The following is an 18,116-nucleotide window of genomic DNA, read 5'->3' on the forward strand; positions in this document are numbered from 1 at the left end:
TTCATAGTAGCTCCATTTCTCAACCATAAACAATGCTTTAGAGCTCTATAATATGACGCCGGAAATCCCTAAAAGAACCAATTCATCATTTGATTTATTAGAGGCTTTAAAATATACACCATTAGTCTCATCTATACCTCTTAGCAACGGTATGTGTTATAATAAGACGCGTTTCCTGACGCGAATTTAGGTACAGAAAATGCAGTTCCTCCGAAGTCATTAGCAAGTAATACGCCTTTGTGCTTGTCTGCCGAAGAAAAGGGATTTATGCAACGATATCTTGATCTTTTGGAGCCGAACGCGCAAAACGTGTCTGACGTACAACAGCTTCAATTTTACAAAGACGCGCTCTCTCCTATGCTGCAAAATGTTCCCATGCCTGGAATTCGCATCCCTTCGAACAAAGAAGAAAATAATGACAATCCGTCTTCTTTCCCAAACCCTTTATTGAATCCTTTGACAGAGTCTTTATTACAACCTTCTGAGGTCGAATTTGTTCCTCCAGAAGCAAACCTAAGTGCTTCTTCCTCTTACACTGATTCTACCTCTATGTCTGAAAACTCTTTGGTTTCAAAGAAAGAAGTGCCCAAGAATTTGGAAATCCCCCGTAGTCCTTCAACGGCGCGAATCCTTAGAGCTGTTGAATTTAGAAGTCCTAGTCGATCACTTTCACTTACATCAACTCCCAACAAGCGCTCGCGGTCAGAAAGTGGAAGCTTAGCTTCCACACCTTCTTCGAAGGTCCAAAGGCTTCAAGATGTCATAGAGAAGCAAGTACACGATACCCAATCGCTGTTGGATGTAACCTTGCATGCAAATCCGGAACAATCAAACTGTTATGTATCTTTTGGAGCATCAGAGGCTAAGATAATATCAGCAGAGGTTATCGATAAAATATCAATCTCTTTAACAAAGTTGAGTCACTTGGGGGATTGCAATAAGTTATTGAAGGAAGAAGATGCTATATGTCTTAAGATGACTTTGGAATCTAGCTTAAGAAGTCTGGATTTCTTTAAAAATTCTACTGAGGATACCGATATTGATGAAGATGATGATATTGCATATTTGAGAGCTGACTGTTTATTAAAGACTGTATCCCTTGTTTTCCAACTAATCAACACTCTTCCTATGTTAAAAAAATTGCAAAATGAGGAATCTTTTTTATTTATTCTTGATACTCTTCATGCCTTTATTGATTACTTTTTCTTAAAGGCTATGACTAGCATTGATATGAGCATGACCGATGTCTCTGAGCCATCAAACAACCGTCAATTTTTATCTCTCACACAAAAAATTGCTAACGCCTTTACTTTATTATCTAAAGTTGTACATATTATTCCTTTGTCCGAAGCTGTCGTCATCAAAGTTGTTTTCTTGTCCACGAAAACAATTACTGTGGATTCCTCTGTTAAAGAGAAACCGTCGTTAATACAAAACATTCCATTGGATATTCTTAAAATTCCTCTGTTTGATACACTTCAGTTCATTTTCAGCTTATACCCTGCTCAGCGTGATTTCGTGCTGCAAGAAGTCCTTGCAAACTTTGCGCAGTTACCTACTGCTCGTTCAACTTCCAGAACATTTAAGCTGTCAAGTGGAAAATCTGTTCAGTTGTACTCTACTTTGCTTGTTCGATTGCTTCAGTCATGTACAGTAACGCATCTTCCAGAAGATACCGCTTTTAAGACGGAAGACCCTGCGAAGGATTTAGTCAACTCAGATGATTTCCAGTCTTATTTAAAATCGGTAAGTTTGTGATTTATAGCTTTCTCTAATCTCTAGGTTGATGTTTTACTCTCTAAATCAAGGCACGAAGAGTACCGAGTCGCAAACCAAATTGTTAGTTATTTGCTTGGAAGATCATTAAAGCAGACAAAGTCTGAAATTAATAACTCGTTTGTCACATTAACAAGAATTATGCTAGAAGATTTGCTCAACATGCTTACTTTACCAGAGTGGGCTGGAACGGAGACACTTGTTCGACAATTTGCATTAAATCTTATTATGATGATAGTCAAAGAAAAGAACTCCGTTGCTACCAAAAATACTGCTCTTGACTTCTTTAGTGTTATTGTCAATAAATTGTTAATAACGTTCGATATAACTCTATTTGAAAAACATGATCTTCCGGTACCTTCGAACTTTAATGACCCAAGTTGCTTTTTGAGTGGTATCCCTCGTTATGAAGAAATTACTTATACTTGCCTTTCACATCTTTCCTCTTTATGCAACAATGATGATTCACTTGAGGTAAGGTTTTTCAGGTGGTTTGCTTACTAAACGTTTAGAATATCATTCCATATACCCTAAATCAATGGGTCTCATTTCTGTTTCAGCTCCGAAAAGCATCCAAGGATTCGGAGTCAAATTACCTAGTTGACAAAATTCTACTGAAAAGTGTAAATTTGAACATAGACTCCATTCGGGATTCATCCGTTTTCACTAGTGATGAGATGATTAAAGATTATTTTATTCTTTCTTTGTATCGCTCTTCTTTATACTTGAATTTAAAATTTTTCGTATCACTGATTATTGGATTCCTTGACAGCCCCCAAACCAGTTTACGAACGAAAAGTTTAAGAATTATCAGTCAAATGAAGTCTATCCCTGCTATACTCCATGCGCATCCAGAAGTTTTGTCTCAGGTAATCAATAAAGTTACTGATCCCTCAGCTTTCGTCCGAGACACAGTATTGGATTTGCTAAGTACATACATGATGGCCTTTAAAGAAACTATAAATCAGTTATATATATTTATAGCGGCTGGAGTATCGGATAGTTCTGTGAGTGTTCGGAAGCGTGCAATAAAACAACTTGCAGAAATATATGGGCTTACTAACAGCATAAGCATACGATGCGATATCTGTATGAAACTACTTTCAAGGATGAATGATGAGGAAGAGAATCTCACCGTAAGTTTTTAACAAATAATTTATGTGTAAATTAACACCTGAATATTAGGATCTAAGTCTCCAGACGCTCGACTCTTTATGGTTCAATAACAGTAACTTGTTCATTGATACACAGAAAAAATATGATGATTTGAGCTTTTTGGAAAAGCAAAAATTGAAGGTTCACTATCGTCCGCTACTAAAATTATCGTCGGATCCTAGTCCTGAATTACATGTTTCTCTTGTAACAACGTTAAAGAAAATGCTTACTTCGAAAGAAGATGTGTTAACCAAAGAATTTTGTTCTCGAATTCGTTTTCTGCTTTCCTTTCTGTTTACCTTGTTAATTGAGGTAGCAACCGAGGACGAGGGAGATGATGTTGAGGTAGAACTTTTGCATGAAACAATGAGTACTCTGTTTGTTTTTTCTCGTTCTTTTCCCTTTCTCTTTGACTATTCACAACTACAGGTATTAAAACCATACTTGAAATCGGCTTCGAGTATAGAAGAACAGCGATTGCTATACTATGTTGTAGCCATTTTTCGACAGGTTTTACCTCGTCAAAAGGAAATTCCGGAGGTTTTTTTGCGTAATCTTGAGACTACTATGCTACAAAGACTTACCAAGGCTGGATCTGCTACATTAAAAGAAATGGTACCCTGCTTATGTTATTTATTGAGTCATCTTAATGATCATCAAAGACTTTATAAAATACTAGGCTCTTGTCTTAAAACACTTGAAGAAACAAGAAAAAACGACTTTTCATCATTAAAGGCTTTTCGTTTAATAGAACTCATTGGACTCTTTGCTAGGTTTGGAGGGATTGAAAAAATAGATGTTAATTGGGAAGATGTTTTCCCTTTTCCTAAGGACGAAAGCAACAACATTTATGTTTTGCTGCTTAACTACATGAACCAACTGCTTCCGTCGTCAAAGACTGATTTGCGTATACATGTAATTGAAAATATGTTAAAAATCGTCCTGGCGCAACCGACGTTGTTTACTTCACCAATGATGTTAAGCATGCTAGATAAAATTTTTGAAGAGAGCAACACCGACTGTGTCTCAGTAATTTTTAGGGCATTCTTGGAACTATTAGCAGCTGACGAGGATCTAATTTCAGAAGCTGATGAAAAATTGGAAAGCAAGTCAAATAACAATAAGAAGTCAAAGCGTGAACAAGTGAATGTAGACATGCTTAAAGGTTTTACGGAAAGACAATGGACTGAAGGGTAAGTATATCGTGCGTATTATGATGTTAACTAATTTAGTGTGAGCGCTTGTTTGATGCAAAAGTACCTATCGAATATCTTGAATTCTTGCTTTTCAAAAAACCTAAGTTTTGCTCTTCTCGCATTAAATATATTGCAGCATATTATTCGCCAAGGGCTTGCGAACCCTAGACTGGTAAGCTGATTTTAATGAATTTCAACAAAATCTAACAGCTTTAGTGCTTCCCCGTAATCGTGGCTCTGGAAGCTAGTGAAGTTACAGAAATAAAACAAACGGCTATTAATTTGCATGTGGAATTGCATCAAAAGCATGAATCGTTGGTAGACGGTTTGTATGCGCAAGCAGCAAATTTGATGTTCTCTTCCAAAAGTTTTCCAGGAAGTTTTGTTTTTTCTATTGAAGAACATTCCGCGTTCCAGGACATGTACAATGTTGTACTGTCGAACAAAAACACGAGGTCTAGAAGGAAATTCCTTACGCAGATGCTGAAGCTTATTGAATTCGATAATGAAAAGCTGTTAAATATGTCACACGAGAATGTCTTATTTTTTAATTTCTGTTGTTCAGCATTGGGTGGAATCAACTACTTGAGCATTGACGAGCCATTGATGATCCTTCAAGTCATTGATACAGTTTTAGCTACAATTGGACTAACTATTACTGAATGGATGAAGGGAAATCTCGAAGAGCCCTATAAATTCTTTTCTGGAATTCTACTTTGTAATTTTATTCACCTGAAACGTTACTTGAAGTATGTTTATTCCATAACAGATGAAAAAATACACAATTTTGATTCCAGCAAAACATTTAAGGATAAAAAGGTCCCGCTTAAAAACAATGGTTACAAGGTTGAGCTTTTACGCCCGGACAACAAAAGAGAAGATGTAGCAGCTATGGTAAGTCAGAGCAAACTCAAGTCAATTGAAAAAACTTCTAGGCTAACCAGTAAAAGTGTATAAAAATGTTTGAAGATGAGAATATATCTACTGATCCCATCTTTAAAGACGATCCTCAAGAGGAAGAACACTCAGGGGAAGCTGCAAATGAATAAACAAAAGAAAGAACATGCGCATACTCTTTGGACTCGCTCGACTTGGTCGATGATCTTTGGTATTTACTAATATGAAATCTTATTTATTGTTTAATGGTTTGTTGAGTTATTTCTTCATTACGTTATTGAGTTTTTTTACTCGCTTCTTTTTCGTTCTTTGCATCTATGTTGGTTAATAGATTAGGGTTTTGTTTTATTTAATGTTTTAGCTTTGACACACTTCACTGTGTATGACATTGATTTTTTCGTACTTCATGATAGTAAATAAACTATTGTTACAGGCTCTGTGGTAAACGTCTTAATGGAAAAATGATTTTAACAGACTGGTTCAAGAATGGGAATCAAGTATTCTTCATAATCTGAACTACTTTCTTTAGTTGAATTCAGTAAGTAGCAACTCACCAAAAAAAGTTTGAGACAGCACAAGAGCAAAGATCCTAGTTGTTGTTTCTGCCTTTTCATCAAATTAAAAAGTAAAAAAGAAATAAAAAATTTTACAGTACAAATAGAATTACTTTCAAGGAAAACTCTTGGATTTTACTTAAACATCTTAAGAAGATTTGGTGTTGTATCGCTATAAGAATATTACTTTACCATGCCTCAGAACCACCCACACATTCATCACTTAACCTAAACCAAATAGAGAGACAACAAAATGGAAGCATTGTTAGCAATCCAAGGAAAAGATTTTGTACTTACTGCATCTTCTGGTTCAGCAGTACGAGGAATCACTGTTTTAAAGTCTGGGGATGACAAGAGTGAACAGTTGAATAGTCATAATTTGATGTTATACTGTGGTGAAGCCGGAGACACTTCGAACTTTGCAGAGTATATTTCAGCAAATATTAATTTATATACTTTACGAAATAATTTAATTTTGAGTCCTGAAGCCACAGCATCTTTCACTAGAAAACAACTCGCTACTTCTCTTCGTTCGCGTAAGCCATACATGGTAAACGTTTTACTAGCTGGATACAGTACTGAAAAAGAAGACCCTCAACTCTATTGGATTGACTATTTGGCTACTTGCGTTCGTGTTCCCTATGCATGTCAGGGATACAGTTCTTTCTATTGTTTGTCTCTGTTTGACCGTTATTACAAGCCAGATCTCTCGCTTGATGATGCCATTCACATTATGAAGTTATGTTTTGATGAGCTTAAAAAACGTATGCCTATTGACTATAAGGGATTTATCTGTAAAGTTGTTGACAAGGATGGTATTCGTGAAGTCTCCTTTTAAAATAAAAAGCCTCTACATGCTAGAATGAATTACCATTTACGACCCTCATATATATCAAATGTATAAAGCTTTGCGTTGGTCCAATCCTTTTTTTTCCACGTTATGTCTAGATTCCTAGCTGCATTCTCCGTTCTTTTACTATTCCATTTCCGACTATCACATGATTTTTCCTTTGTGTATTTTGTATTACCAAGTGTGCACAATGTTCTTCAATACTTGATTACTTTATTTTTAAAAGGTAACCCTATTTTATGCTTATTGCGATAAACCAACCGCGTAGAGTGCGTTTGTAGAGTGTTTAAAGGAGTAAATGACTAGCTACTGAAATGAATCTACATAGGATGGTGTCTGATATAGGCATCTGTTTACAAAAAGAATGCAGTGTATGGTAGATTACAATACCAACCATTTGCATAGAACGGTGGATAGTATTTATATCAAACATTAACTGTATTCAATGGGGAATAGAAGGGGGATGTTAAAGTGCAAGGTAAAAGAAAGGAAATGAGATATCAAATGTGAAAGCAAAAAAATACTTCCATGGTGTAAGAACTCAAGATCAAAAAAACAGGGACACTAATCCTCTCTTCGTTCAAGAGTGTAAGCAACATTTCCTCTGGCCATGTCCAAAAGCTGTTTAAGTTGCTGGGAGGGATGTGATAGTAGGGAAAGGAGACTTGCTTGTAAACCCTTATGAGAGGGAATCTTGGATATGGATTCAACTTGGAAGAAGTCCATTCCTTCCGATTCCAAGCGACCGCCAAGAAGAACCATTTTGTTTTGAAATCTTTTTAATGCAGACAGGCATCCGCGAATACTCTCAGGTGCCACATCTGGGCCCAAAGCGAAAATTGCAAGCGGACCTACAAACAAGTCATCTATGTCGAGCTTAACGCGATTTGCATTCTTATTTGATGAAATATCATTGGCCTTGGAAAGATCAACACTGCCATCAGCACCTTTTGGCAGGCTATCGTACACATGCAAGGCATGTCGGAAAATGGAATTAGATATGATCTTCAAATTACCATTAGGTGCATGAGATTTAAGCTCATTACGAAGATTCCGGGACTCAGAAGGAAGAAGATTATTATGTTGTAAAAGCAAAAAGTTAGGAGACTCCTGTAACAATGCTACATATTGGGAATGCAAGACTGATTTACGAAGTTCAGGAGATTTGAAAGACTTTAAAGCAGCACCTACATAATCTATTAGTTATGATAGTTCATTCAAGCCTTGTGTATTTTCCATACGCGCTACCATAGAACACTTCATTCTGGTGGATGGATTTGAGACTTTACGGACGAAATTAGATTTTCTTTTTTAATTAAAGTATACCATAAAAGGGTTTCGTTTAGAATACTTTTCGGGTATGTCTATTCGAGTTTCCTTTTTTCGAGTGTTGACTGTAAGATACGGTGAAATCAGGTTCTAGAAGAGAAGCCAAGGCAAAAGGGAAAGGCTTTGTTGAGTCACTGAATCTTTGAAGAAACAAATGAATTGCTTAGAATTAGAAAGACAACAAGAAGAAATTTTAAACAGTAAGATACGATGAAATTCGAGAAAAGTTTGGTATGGGAATTGAATGAGCCTTGAATGAAACAAGTAAAAGGAAAATCAGGAACTGGTTGATGTTTTTGCTCTTAATGAAATCAAAAAAAAAAATATCGTTGATATAACTAAACAGTTGAGATCGACTCAATATTCTGCATACTCAGTGTGTTTAAGATAGCATTCAAGTAGTTTCATTTTGTATAGATGTATTTGGATTATTAACAGAATCACTGTTCTCTATAAGAAGGGAAGTACCCTTCAATGAACATTCATCGAAACAATTTAAAACTAAATCCTAATGAGATTCTATCTATGATTTTGCCAAGAAAAAGTTCTGTTATTCACCGCAAACCACTATGGAAAGAATTCTATAAAATAATTAAACTTCCATGTTTTTTTATTTAGTATAAAGAAGGAATTTTCTTCAGAACCGCATTACGATACATAACCTGGATACTTCAAGTCCCATTCTAATCGGTTCCCCAATCAAAAGGCCAGTAACGAACTCGTATTAAATCTCTGTTTCAGAAAGAAGCATGTTGGGGATTCCCTCATATATAGGATAGACATGACCGCAACTTCCACAAGTCATTTTACCCTCCGTGATTTCAGTCTTTTCTGTGTTAGCTATATGTGTAGGGAGAAAAACAACGACATCCTTACCTCCAGCAAAACATTATGAAGTGATTTTAAAAGAACCTCGTCGGATTCTTCCGTCAATTCTGGCTTCTCTTCGGGAAGACTGTGATTCCCCAACTGTGAAAAAGCGTTAGTCATTGAAATCCTCTATTTCAAACAAACAGAACAGAAACAAAAACAAAATCTAGGGAAGACAGCTATTCCTAGTCATAACAGCTGAACATTCCAACGAGCAAATCTCTGTTTTTTTTTCAAACAACTTACCTGTCTTGTACTAATCAATAAAGCGTTCCAGTCGACTCTGGGAAGAATATTACGCAAAAATTCAGGCTTAAGCTCAATTTCTTGGATAGCCAGCTTGGCATCTTCAATCTTTAAAGGAAATGCTTCAGAGGTGCCACTGCATCTCTTGTTTGAGCAAGTAAGGAAATTTACTAAATAATTTGTTAGGAAACGAACCCCTTTACGACGCTGTCTCTTACCAGTTAACAATTTCATACTGAAATAAGTGTGTAATGTTAGTTTTTGAGAAGATGACAAAAAAGCAATTCTTGTCTAAAACAGTCCCAAAATGTAATTATTTCTTCCTTTTGATTCTTTCTATAATAAAACAAGAGTCAATAAAGGTACAATTATACAGAATGTAAAAAATTTGGAGAACGTCAGGTTAGTGAAAATAGCTGCAATATACCATGGCATTCGAATCCATTACTGAGCTTCAATCAAAGTTCCTGCTTTTCTCTGTCTTTTTTATGTAAGCAAGTAAAAAGAAAATTTTATAGAAGGAGGAATAAAAATTTTTTTCAGATGTTCATTAGGAGCGCCACGAAAGGAAACTGTTTATGGTGTGCAACCTGCAAGCATAAAGAGGTTTTTGAGTATATACAAACTCATGGAGTAGGACTTGACTTAACAATTGATGAAAAGTTTTCACTACGGCTAACAAATGAATGCAGTTGAAAAAGTTACAATAATGAATCAAGATGCCCATCCTCATATATTTTCAAAATACAAAATACTAAATAAAAAAGATAATCTACTCAGATGCAGATATACCAGCATGTTCTCTACCACCCTTTCTGCTAGTGGCCAAGGTAAAGTTTGAAAGAGGTTGGTCCATAACCTGCAACATGTATTGCAAGCTAGAACTCCATTTAGCAAGCTTTTCATGCAAAGAAATCCACTCATGCTTTCCGAAAACACGATAAGAGCTTCTGTGTATTAAGAAGGTCTGATTAAGTTGTGACATGCGACCTTCAACGAGACCAGCGCGAATGACATCGATAATCCAGAGTTCAACTTCACTTTCATCAGTTTGAAGAACCTTGGCAATGTCTTTGTAAGATAGAACATTGTTAGGAGCTTGGGTAGCAAGGGAAGCAATGGTCAAAAGCTTCATTTTACGAGTAATAGCCTCTTGGTCAAACTTTTCTTGTTGGCAGAAAGAACGGTTGGCATCCATCCAAGAAAAGAAGTCTTCAATCATACCACCAGACAAAATGCCAAGTAATTGCAAAGTGGCTTGTTCAAGTTGTTGGATAGCAGGAAGGGTGACAATGTCGTCGTAAAAGAAGTATTTGGGACTGTTCACTGCATGCTGTACCAATTCACGAACTGCTTCATCAGTGCTAGAAGGAGCCATCTTGACAGCCTCTAAGAGGAAAGCAAAGGATTGCTCTTCATCGTAAGATTGGATGACTTTTGATACAAAAACGTAAAAAGCCCGTTGATCGGAAACAGACACGCCGGCCTCATGGAGCCATTCAGGGAAATAAACAAAGTAGGGAGAAAGCAATTGATAATAGTTGAATCTTGTAGTGATAGTTACAACACTATTTAAGATGTGTAAGCGGGCATGTTGGTGATCTTTGATGGAGGCATTAAACAAGGTGCTAAGAACACTAAGGGCAAAAGGAACAAAGGAGGTATTTTGTTCAACGATAGACTCCAAAGCTTGGCAAAACTTGACGACGTGTTCTTCATATGTAGTAGACTCTTGTAAAAGACTAACGAAGACATTCATCATAGGTTCAAATTCTAAAATTGTTAGTGTTTGTGCTAGAAAGGCAAATAGCAAGAAGTGAAACGCGAAAATTCATGCTTGATGAAAAGCTTGAGCATAAACGCGTAATGAGCGATTTCGTCAGTTTTTTTCAATAGAAATCAATTGCTTTCACCGTGGACCATTCGAAGATACTTACCCTTCTCAGAAATTTGAGAAAGCAAAGATAACCGGTTTAAAAGGAAGGACAAAGCTTCATTAATATTTTCAGAAGCTAAAAATTGTTTGCAGCTAGCAAGAACATTTTTTTCTTGATTGGCTTCTACTTGATCCAGGAAAACAGCCAATTCTTCCACCTAAACCTCAAAGTTAGCCAAATTTCTCCGAAAAAAAAAACCATCGGTTTCAAATCTTCGTACCTGTTCTTCTACGGAGGAATCTACAACCAAAACAAAATCAGAGGCTTCCATCTCTGCACGAAAAAGATAAATTTGCAAAGAAAATGGCAAAAGTTCGTGGTTGGTGGTTGTTGGTAGGAACGCCCTCGCGCAAGTTGTGTAGCACTAGGGCGACCCTACCTGGTGTTGGTGGTGAAGATGGAAAGGAAAAAACATGTTACCTAAGGAAGAGGAAGAAAAAAACAAAGATGATTGTGAAGAAGATGACTTGTCAAGAACATGCTTGCAAGCAGAATTCTTAGAGCAAGGTCAATTTGGAAAGGTATGAAAAAGAAGCGTAAAAGTTATGTTAATAGAGATACTAATGATCTTTAAAAGGACCAAATGTTGTTGATTTCGGCGTGAATTTGGAAGAATGTGTGAAAACCCAAGCTCCCGTTAAGACCATGGTGCGTTCTGCAACGATTTTGCCAAGGATGGTTGGGTAAGGAGGATGAGGAAAGGTAATAGATGGGCCGAAAGCTAATCATCATTATTTTAAGGGCTCAATTTCTCGTGCACAACGGCAAGAGCTATGCGTCTGTCAATATTACGGAAGACATGATTGGACATAAGCTGGGAGAGTTTGCACCGACAAGAAAGCCATTCCATTACCGTCAAACCAAGAATCGTTAATTGTACAGCTTTTAAAAGCTTTAGGTGGAGTAGCTGAGTTGATCGCAAAAACAGATGAGAGGATACACTTTGCTAGCACAAGAAACGCGTTGAATTGCAAGCGAATGAAAGAACTGTGAATGAATAGTGTAGCATAGCATACTTTTTGAAAGAAAGGAATGAAAGAAAATACGACAAAATAAAAGATGGCTACTAGTATGAAATTACAAAACAACCCATGCATTTGATTGATAGATATCTAAATGCAACTATGAAGCAATGAAATCCAGAATCCAAAACAAACCCAACGGTAGGAAGGAATACAAAAAGGCGGTAAGGGAGTAGAGTCATAGAAAGCAAGAAAGACCGAAAGAATTCAAAGGTCTTTGAAGACAACAGGGAAAGGGAACAAGAAAACAGATTCTATTATTTAGTATTCTTTTTTTCTTTTTTTTTGTCCTTCTTTTTTGTATCCTTTTTAGGGGGAGCTGAGGTTGTGGAAGCAGCAGAAGAAGAGCCCAAGGCGGCCTCGCGCTCATGCTATAGAAAGTGGGTTAATAAGTCAATAGAAGGAGGGAAGGAAATATTTAAAAAAACGTACAGCTACTTGAAGCTTAGATTTAATTCTATCATCCAATTCATAAGCGACTTTGTTTAATATTTGATGCAGATCATCCTGTTGAAACGTTAGAAGAGAAGAAGGAGGAGGAGGAGAAACCTGTTGAAATAAAATGAACATACGGTAGACTCGGCAAACTTTTTCCCCTTCTTTTTACCCTTTTTCTGGATTTTTGTCTGAGGGTTGCTGGAGGTATTCAACTGAGGAATGTCCAGGTCTTCAATAGGGATGGATGGCTATAGCAAGGAACGAAGTTAGATCTTTTAGAAATTTTCAACATGGAAAAGAGGAACGAAACAAGAATGGATGAAAGCGAAGCTACTCTGCAAAGGACAAAGGGATAGAGCACAGGAAGAAGAGATAGCAATTCGCAAAATTCAGTCTCTTAGGACATTTTCTAACATACCTGCTTCTTTTTGTTTTTGGTGACGGCGACCATGGTGTTCAAAGGAGTCAATGAAGGCAAAAATTAGAAATCAAGTCTTAATTGTGGAAAATCAACTACAATGGTAACGATGTGTTTTTGTAAGCCTTTTGGCAGAGCCCAAGCTGTGTGCCTTTCTGTTCGCTTCGGTGAGAGGTTACCGAATTGACCGAAGTTTTCCGGAAAAGAAAATAAGAAAAGGTAGGAAATAGGTGGGATATAAAATTAATGAGGATTGTATGAAATGATTGTAAGTAATTGACTGGTTTGCTTTTTTCTTGTTCCAAAAACGACTGACTCAGGAAAGGGTTTGCTGGAACCATTGTATCGACACAAAACGTTACGGCCAGGAGAAAATCATCAAGGAGTGTTTGACTCCATTGCACAAAAGTTTTTTCTTCATCCTTTTAATTATTCAAAGACGAACCTACTCCAACAAGAATAGCTTGAAAATATTCGGAAAGACACCTTTGCGTCTTTTCTGTTCGCTAAACATGAGCTTATAGAGCAACTCTAATATGAAACGCGGGTTCAAGAAAAGAAGCAAAGGGGAGTAAACAATAAGTAAAAAGAATGAATGAACAGTGGAATTGTAAGGAATTCCGCAGGATCAATTCTTTTATAAATATGTTATCTTTTGGACTAGACAGCAACAAAAAAAAAAAAAGGTCTAGTTCAGTCAAGGCAGGCAGAGGCAACGCAAGGTAGAGAGGTGCGCACGATATAGGGAAATCTTGGCAATTCCAAAAGAAAAGTTTCCATGAGGATGAATCATGAATGCTCCCATCATTCAACAAGAATTCAATAAGAAAATAAAATACCGAAACGGGGCCTTTTGCTCGCCGTTTGAGACAACATTATCGAGACTACGGAAATTGCCTAGTTGTTCTTTTACCCGTATCCGAACAAAGCAAATTCCAAAATCGATGAAGAAGAAAAAAAAAAACAGCGTCAAAGATAGATCAAGGAAAACTGAAAACTAGAAAGCGAGATTTCGCGCGCATGTGGAAGCTAATGCAAATAACAGGAAACAAATATGTAGAGAAGCAGCACAACACACAGAAACTGCCATTGACATTGGCATTAGCCGAGGCACATACACAGACAAAAACAGGACTATAGAGAGAGTGTGTGTGTGTGAGTGAGAGAGTAAGTGAGAGTGAGAAACGAATGGGCGATTCAATCCATCCGCTTTAGTCAAGAGGGTGTCTTACGATAGACAAGACAGCGGTCTGGATTCGATTTTTCCGTCTTACTTTACGAGTTTTCTTTACTGTGACATAACTTTGGCTCTATGTTGAGTGTATCTGTGATGGGTCTACATTCTATTAGTTTGATTTCATTGATAAGTCGCTTTTTTATCTGAATACCGAAAAAAACCAAGAAACAGGATTAAGAAAAGGACGACTGAAATTTCTTTCATTATTTAGATGAATTTTTCATTTTCTGTTCACTTCCTTTTTCATATGGCTGGTTCCCTTTCGAAACTTCCTTCATTTTTTCTTTGTTTTTGTTTACGGGATTACCGAATCTCACAGTTGTTACCTTTTCTCCGCACCTTCCCTCGTGGCCCTTTGACCCTTGCTACTTCATCCACGTTTGCCTACCTCTAAAATTTTCCTTCCCCACATTTACGCTTTCCTCTCCCTATCACAACGAAACCAAAACAAACCACACAAATTCTTGGCTTTTCACTATCTTTTGCCTCCTGTGCCATAGTTTCTTTTTTCGAATTGGTTTCTTACTGTGTTGTACTCGTTGCATTAACTTCCATTTTCCAATTTCCAAAAAGTTGCTCCTTCGTTTCGCTAGTCGCTTCCGTCGTTTGGAGACGCTTTTTTTTTGTCGGACACTGGATACTGTTTCCTTTAAAGGAATTCAGCTTTTGTAATTCTTCTTGGTTTGTTCATTTTGCCTGCAACTGGCTTGGCGGGATTCGTTATTCTTTGAAAAGGGTGTTTCTCTCTTCTAGTTGTTCTTTCATCCTTCTTCTCTTTTGCTAGCTGTCCATTCTACTTAATTGCTAGCATTCCTTTCTTCCCGCTACTTTTTTCCTTTGTCACGTTAGGTCTGTCTGTCTGTTGATGTTTGTTTCGACGGATCTCCGCTTTTTCATCGCCTCTATTGGATTTCTCTCCAATTTCTCTTCTTGAATTTCATTCTTTCATTCTTTTATTTTTTATTTTTTTTAATTTCATGATCGATCATTTACGGAAAACTTGTGCATTATCAAGACACCTTAACTTGTACTAACTTCACTGTTTACTCGTTTTCTTTAGCTCCCCCTCGTTCCTTCAGTTTCATCAGTGGTGGTGCGTACTGTCCGATCAGACATTGTCTTTTTGGTCTTTGTGCCTCGGTTATCGTTTTGCTTTTTTAACCTCATTCCATTTCTTACCCCATCTCTTATTCTCTTTTATTATTTCTTGTTGTCTAATCCTTAATTTCTCTTCCTTTTTCTCACTCTCTTTATGTCTATATGCCGTCGTCGTCTATTCCTTCCGATCCTCCCATTTTGCAACCGTCCTTCTTTGGGTATGTAGGTACTACATTGGATGCCCTTTGGCTGTTTCAAGCCTGCCAGCAAAACATCCTTCCCTTTACTCCTCGTCGACCTCAACGCGAGGAACGAAAACATATCATCCATTCTGGCAATGTTTTTATATTCAACGAAACTCAATCCGGTATAAAGCGCTGGACCGATGGTGTCCATTGGTCCCCTTCTCGCGTCATTGGTAATTTCCTAATATATCGACAGTTAGGAAATTCCTCTTCTAATTCAAACGAAAAATTAGATTCCACAAAAGCTGCTTCTGGAAAAAATGGTGATGAAAATGGTCAAAATGAACCAACGCCCGAATCTCATTTTACATCTGCTCCTGCACCTCAACTTTCCCATGAGTCGCATCCCTCAATTCCAATGGGCGATGTCTTTTCCAATCAAAACGCCTCTATAAAACACCCTCCTCAACCTTCGAATTCAGTTCTGCAGAATCCAATATCCACAGCCGTTTCTAATACGTCTACTCTTCCACCCAAAACAGAGTTTTCCTCAGCATACCTTCAAGACCCTACCGGCCTCTTGTCCCCTTCATCCGTCTCTGTTCGTCCGATTCCTGCTCAGTGTTCTGACCCTCTATTCCCACACCAAAACCTTGTTCCTCCTTCTTCCACCTCCGCCCCTACTCCTATTCCTTCTGCTGGTGAAGACATAAAACCTTATGCAAATGCTACCGCCTCTGCAACGGTTTCTGGACAAACTTTCACCGATGCGTTTTCTCGGTCCCTTCCGTCCTTCCCTGTTGCTCCTAATTCTTCCTCTGGTCCTCTAACTCAGCAATATCCCATGAAACGCCGTCTTTCTGTACCGTCGTCTTCTTCCACTTCTGCACCTAACGGGTTTCCCGTCAATTCTGCTCTCTCTTATCTTCATGATAGTGAGCGCGCTCTTGTCGGATCTTTAAACGATGCGTATTCTTTCAAGAAGGGTGGCCTTGTTAAGAAAACTATTTCTCTCACTATTCATGGACAATTACATCACCTTATTTCTTATTATACAGCTGAAGATGTGCTAGATGGTAAATTGAAAACTCCAAGCTCCATGCCTCTCTTTCGCCATCTTCCAATTTCCCCCGACTTGCTTGAGAGCAAAAATTTCCGTATTCCTCCCTTAATTGAAGCAGCTGAATCCGAAAAAATATCGTACTGGAATTCTGTTTCCTCTTATGATACACAGCAAGCACCTTCTTCTGTCGTTTTAACTGGCACTTCGCCTTCTGTGTCGGATGTGGATTCTTATCATTTTCAAAACCTCACCCTCTCCACTTCTCCTACCTCTAATTTACCTCCAATTTATAATGCTAATCAAACATCTCCAACGTCAATGCAACATCCATTTGCTTCCATTCCTCATTCCTCTTCCCAACTTCCTTTATATGCTAAATCCTCGAACCATGTACCTAATCCAGATATGCCGCCAATGCAATCTTTCAGCAGCCATGCTTCTCCTCATTATCCCGAAAATTCGATTCCTGCTATGACTTCAGCGACAGAGTCTTCTGCTTATCCAAATTCAGTTCTCATAAAGAGTGAATATAATGAAGACGGCTCTGGTGCTCAGAGTGGCTTACCTCCCTTTCATGCCAAAGAGGGATCTTGGATGGATAAAGATCCAGTTTACAATAACTCTCGACAGTACTTAACAACACATACTTCTTTTCCCCAGAGATCATTATCTAACAATACCGTCCTTCCAGGCTATACGAGCTTACAAGAAGCAAGTACTGCGAATATGGAACCTTATGATCGCAACATGCATAGGCATTCTTTGAGTACAAGTCAACCAAGCACAATAATGCCTAATGAATCAGGGTTGGCTTATCAGTATCCAACTAATACGAATATGAATCCCTTAGGAGCCCCACAAGGAATGTCTGATTTATATTGGAATAAAGATACTCATTTACAGCCCCCTATGATTCATCCTTCTCAAGGTAACGCTATGTACATAAATTCTGGACAAAATTGGGTCCCCAATTCTAATATGAACGTACAAGGCAACTCTGAGTATCCTTTTCCTATGCAACAAGAGGACACTTCTGCCAGTATGAGAAGAAGTACAGTTGGCCGTCTTCCGAAGGTGTTTCTGCCTACTCCCAATTCTCGTAGAGGCTCTGTTCCTTTAATACAAACAAAACAATTACCGATGCGTTCCACGGGGAATCGCCCTTTCTCGCCTGTCAATACAATGCATCGTTCTGCATATCGTGCTCATCCATACCCAATCATGCCTACTATTTCACATGGAGAATATCGATCGGACGAGACGAATAAAACAATGCGCTAACTAATGTTGGTTTAGAAAAGACTCTTTTTATGCATTTTTCAGATCAGTAATAATTTAATGTATTTTTAATGCTATGGATTAGCATGGTAAAGATCAGCTGTCTTTACCTGTTCTCTCCTTGGCTATAATTTACTACGGCTTTTTTATTTTTATTTTTTTTTTACAAAAATTTATACCACCCCCCCTCCTTTATTCTTATTTTAGCTTCTTGATATGTTTCAGATAATTTTTCACGCTACGACAGAAAATGACAAAAGAAACCTTCCTTTATTTTGTGATTAGCTTTACACATAATTGATTGAAAAATAAATGAATTTGTTTTATTATACGATAATGATTTCGCCTTTGCCTGTTCTTCATTTCATTTTCTTACTACATATTGTTCACTATAACTAGTCTAAATTATTTTTTCTATGAATTGAAAATAACTGTGCTGGAGACTCTTAAACTTACAGAAGAATCAGTATTGTTGACTAAAAGAGACTAAAATGAAAGCTTACTATCTTCTAAAGCTCTTTTACGCTTGTTTATTGCATTTCTTGTTTATTTTCAAATTACTTTCCA

The 18,116-nt window shown here is 37.5% G+C and overlaps 8 protein-coding genes across 8 annotated transcripts; 4 read left to right on the forward strand and 4 right to left on the reverse strand.

Moving 5' to 3' along the window:
- Positions 1-35: 35 nt before the first annotated feature.
- On the forward strand, positions 36-5,496 carry SPOG_04524 (adherin). The gene is made up of 8 exons (XM_013166523.1): positions 36-149; positions 191-1,746; positions 1,783-2,250; positions 2,289-2,912; positions 2,962-4,124; positions 4,164-4,299; positions 4,344-5,021; positions 5,078-5,496. Exons 1-8 carry the CDS (start codon positions 53-55, stop codon positions 5,174-5,176), a joined length of 4,821 nt encoding a protein of 1,606 aa, XP_013021977.1. The 5' UTR covers positions 36-52; the 3' UTR covers positions 5,177-5,496.
- A 296-nt stretch (positions 5,497-5,792) lies between these two features.
- SPOG_04523 (20S proteasome component beta 4) lies at positions 5,793-6,900 on the forward strand. The gene has a single exon (XM_013166522.1). It carries the CDS (start codon positions 5,832-5,834, stop codon positions 6,414-6,416), a length of 585 nt encoding a protein of 194 aa, XP_013021976.1. The 5' UTR covers positions 5,793-5,831; the 3' UTR covers positions 6,417-6,900.
- Positions 6,659-7,853, reverse strand: SPOG_04522 (ribosomal protein subunit L11). Its single transcript, XM_013166521.1, has 2 exons — positions 7,670-7,853; positions 6,659-7,615 (listed from the first exon to the last, which is right to left on the reverse strand). The coding sequence occupies exons 1-2, from the start codon at positions 7,689-7,691 to the stop codon at positions 6,993-6,995; spliced, it is 645 nt and encodes a 214-aa protein (XP_013021975.1). The 5' UTR covers positions 7,692-7,853; the 3' UTR covers positions 6,659-6,992.
- Positions 7,854-8,163: 310 nt separating this feature from the next.
- SPOG_04521 (tRNA (guanine-N2-)-methyltransferase regulatory subunit Trm112) lies at positions 8,164-9,292 on the reverse strand. The gene is made up of 4 exons (XM_013166520.1): positions 9,092-9,292; positions 8,874-9,043; positions 8,634-8,726; positions 8,164-8,583 (listed from the first exon to the last, which is right to left on the reverse strand). Exons 1-4 carry the CDS (start codon positions 9,105-9,107, stop codon positions 8,482-8,484), a joined length of 381 nt encoding a protein of 126 aa, XP_013021974.1. The 5' UTR covers positions 9,108-9,292; the 3' UTR covers positions 8,164-8,481.
- Positions 9,293-9,545: 253 nt separating this feature from the next.
- SPOG_04520 (translation initiation factor eIF3m) lies at positions 9,546-11,155 on the reverse strand. The gene is made up of 3 exons (XM_013166519.1): positions 11,031-11,155; positions 10,811-10,967; positions 9,546-10,646 (listed from the first exon to the last, which is right to left on the reverse strand). Exons 1-3 carry the CDS (start codon positions 11,079-11,081, stop codon positions 9,646-9,648), a joined length of 1,209 nt encoding a protein of 402 aa, XP_013021973.1. The 5' UTR covers positions 11,082-11,155; the 3' UTR covers positions 9,546-9,645.
- A 104-nt stretch (positions 11,156-11,259) lies between these two features.
- On the forward strand, positions 11,260-11,942 carry SPOG_04519 (ribosomal protein subunit S19). The gene is made up of 3 exons (XM_013166518.1): positions 11,260-11,331; positions 11,388-11,493; positions 11,552-11,942. The coding sequence occupies exons 1-3, from the start codon at positions 11,289-11,291 to the stop codon at positions 11,682-11,684; spliced, it is 282 nt and encodes a 93-aa protein (XP_013021972.1). The 5' UTR covers positions 11,260-11,288; the 3' UTR covers positions 11,685-11,942.
- SPOG_04518 (uncharacterized protein) lies at positions 11,877-14,209 on the reverse strand. Its single transcript, XM_013166517.1, has 5 exons — positions 14,077-14,209; positions 12,689-14,024; positions 12,405-12,518; positions 12,265-12,339; positions 11,877-12,203 (listed from the first exon to the last, which is right to left on the reverse strand). Exons 2-5 carry the CDS (start codon positions 12,719-12,721, stop codon positions 12,090-12,092), a joined length of 336 nt encoding a protein of 111 aa, XP_013021971.1. The 5' UTR covers positions 12,722-14,024; positions 14,077-14,209; the 3' UTR covers positions 11,877-12,089.
- A 138-nt stretch (positions 14,210-14,347) lies between these two features.
- On the forward strand, positions 14,348-17,991 carry SPOG_04517 (gluconate transporter inducer Gti1). Its single transcript, XM_013166516.1, has one exon. The coding sequence runs from the start codon at positions 15,186-15,188 to the stop codon at positions 17,550-17,552; it is 2,367 nt and encodes a 788-aa protein (XP_013021970.1). The 5' UTR covers positions 14,348-15,185; the 3' UTR covers positions 17,553-17,991.
- The last annotated feature ends 125 nt before the right edge of the window (positions 17,992-18,116 follow it).

This window comes from Schizosaccharomyces cryophilus (assembly GCF_000004155.1).
Source record: "Schizosaccharomyces cryophilus OY26 unplaced genomic scaffold supercont4.1, whole genome shotgun sequence".
Taxonomy (NCBI): Eukaryota; Fungi; Ascomycota; class Schizosaccharomycetes; order Schizosaccharomycetales; family Schizosaccharomycetaceae; genus Schizosaccharomyces; species Schizosaccharomyces cryophilus.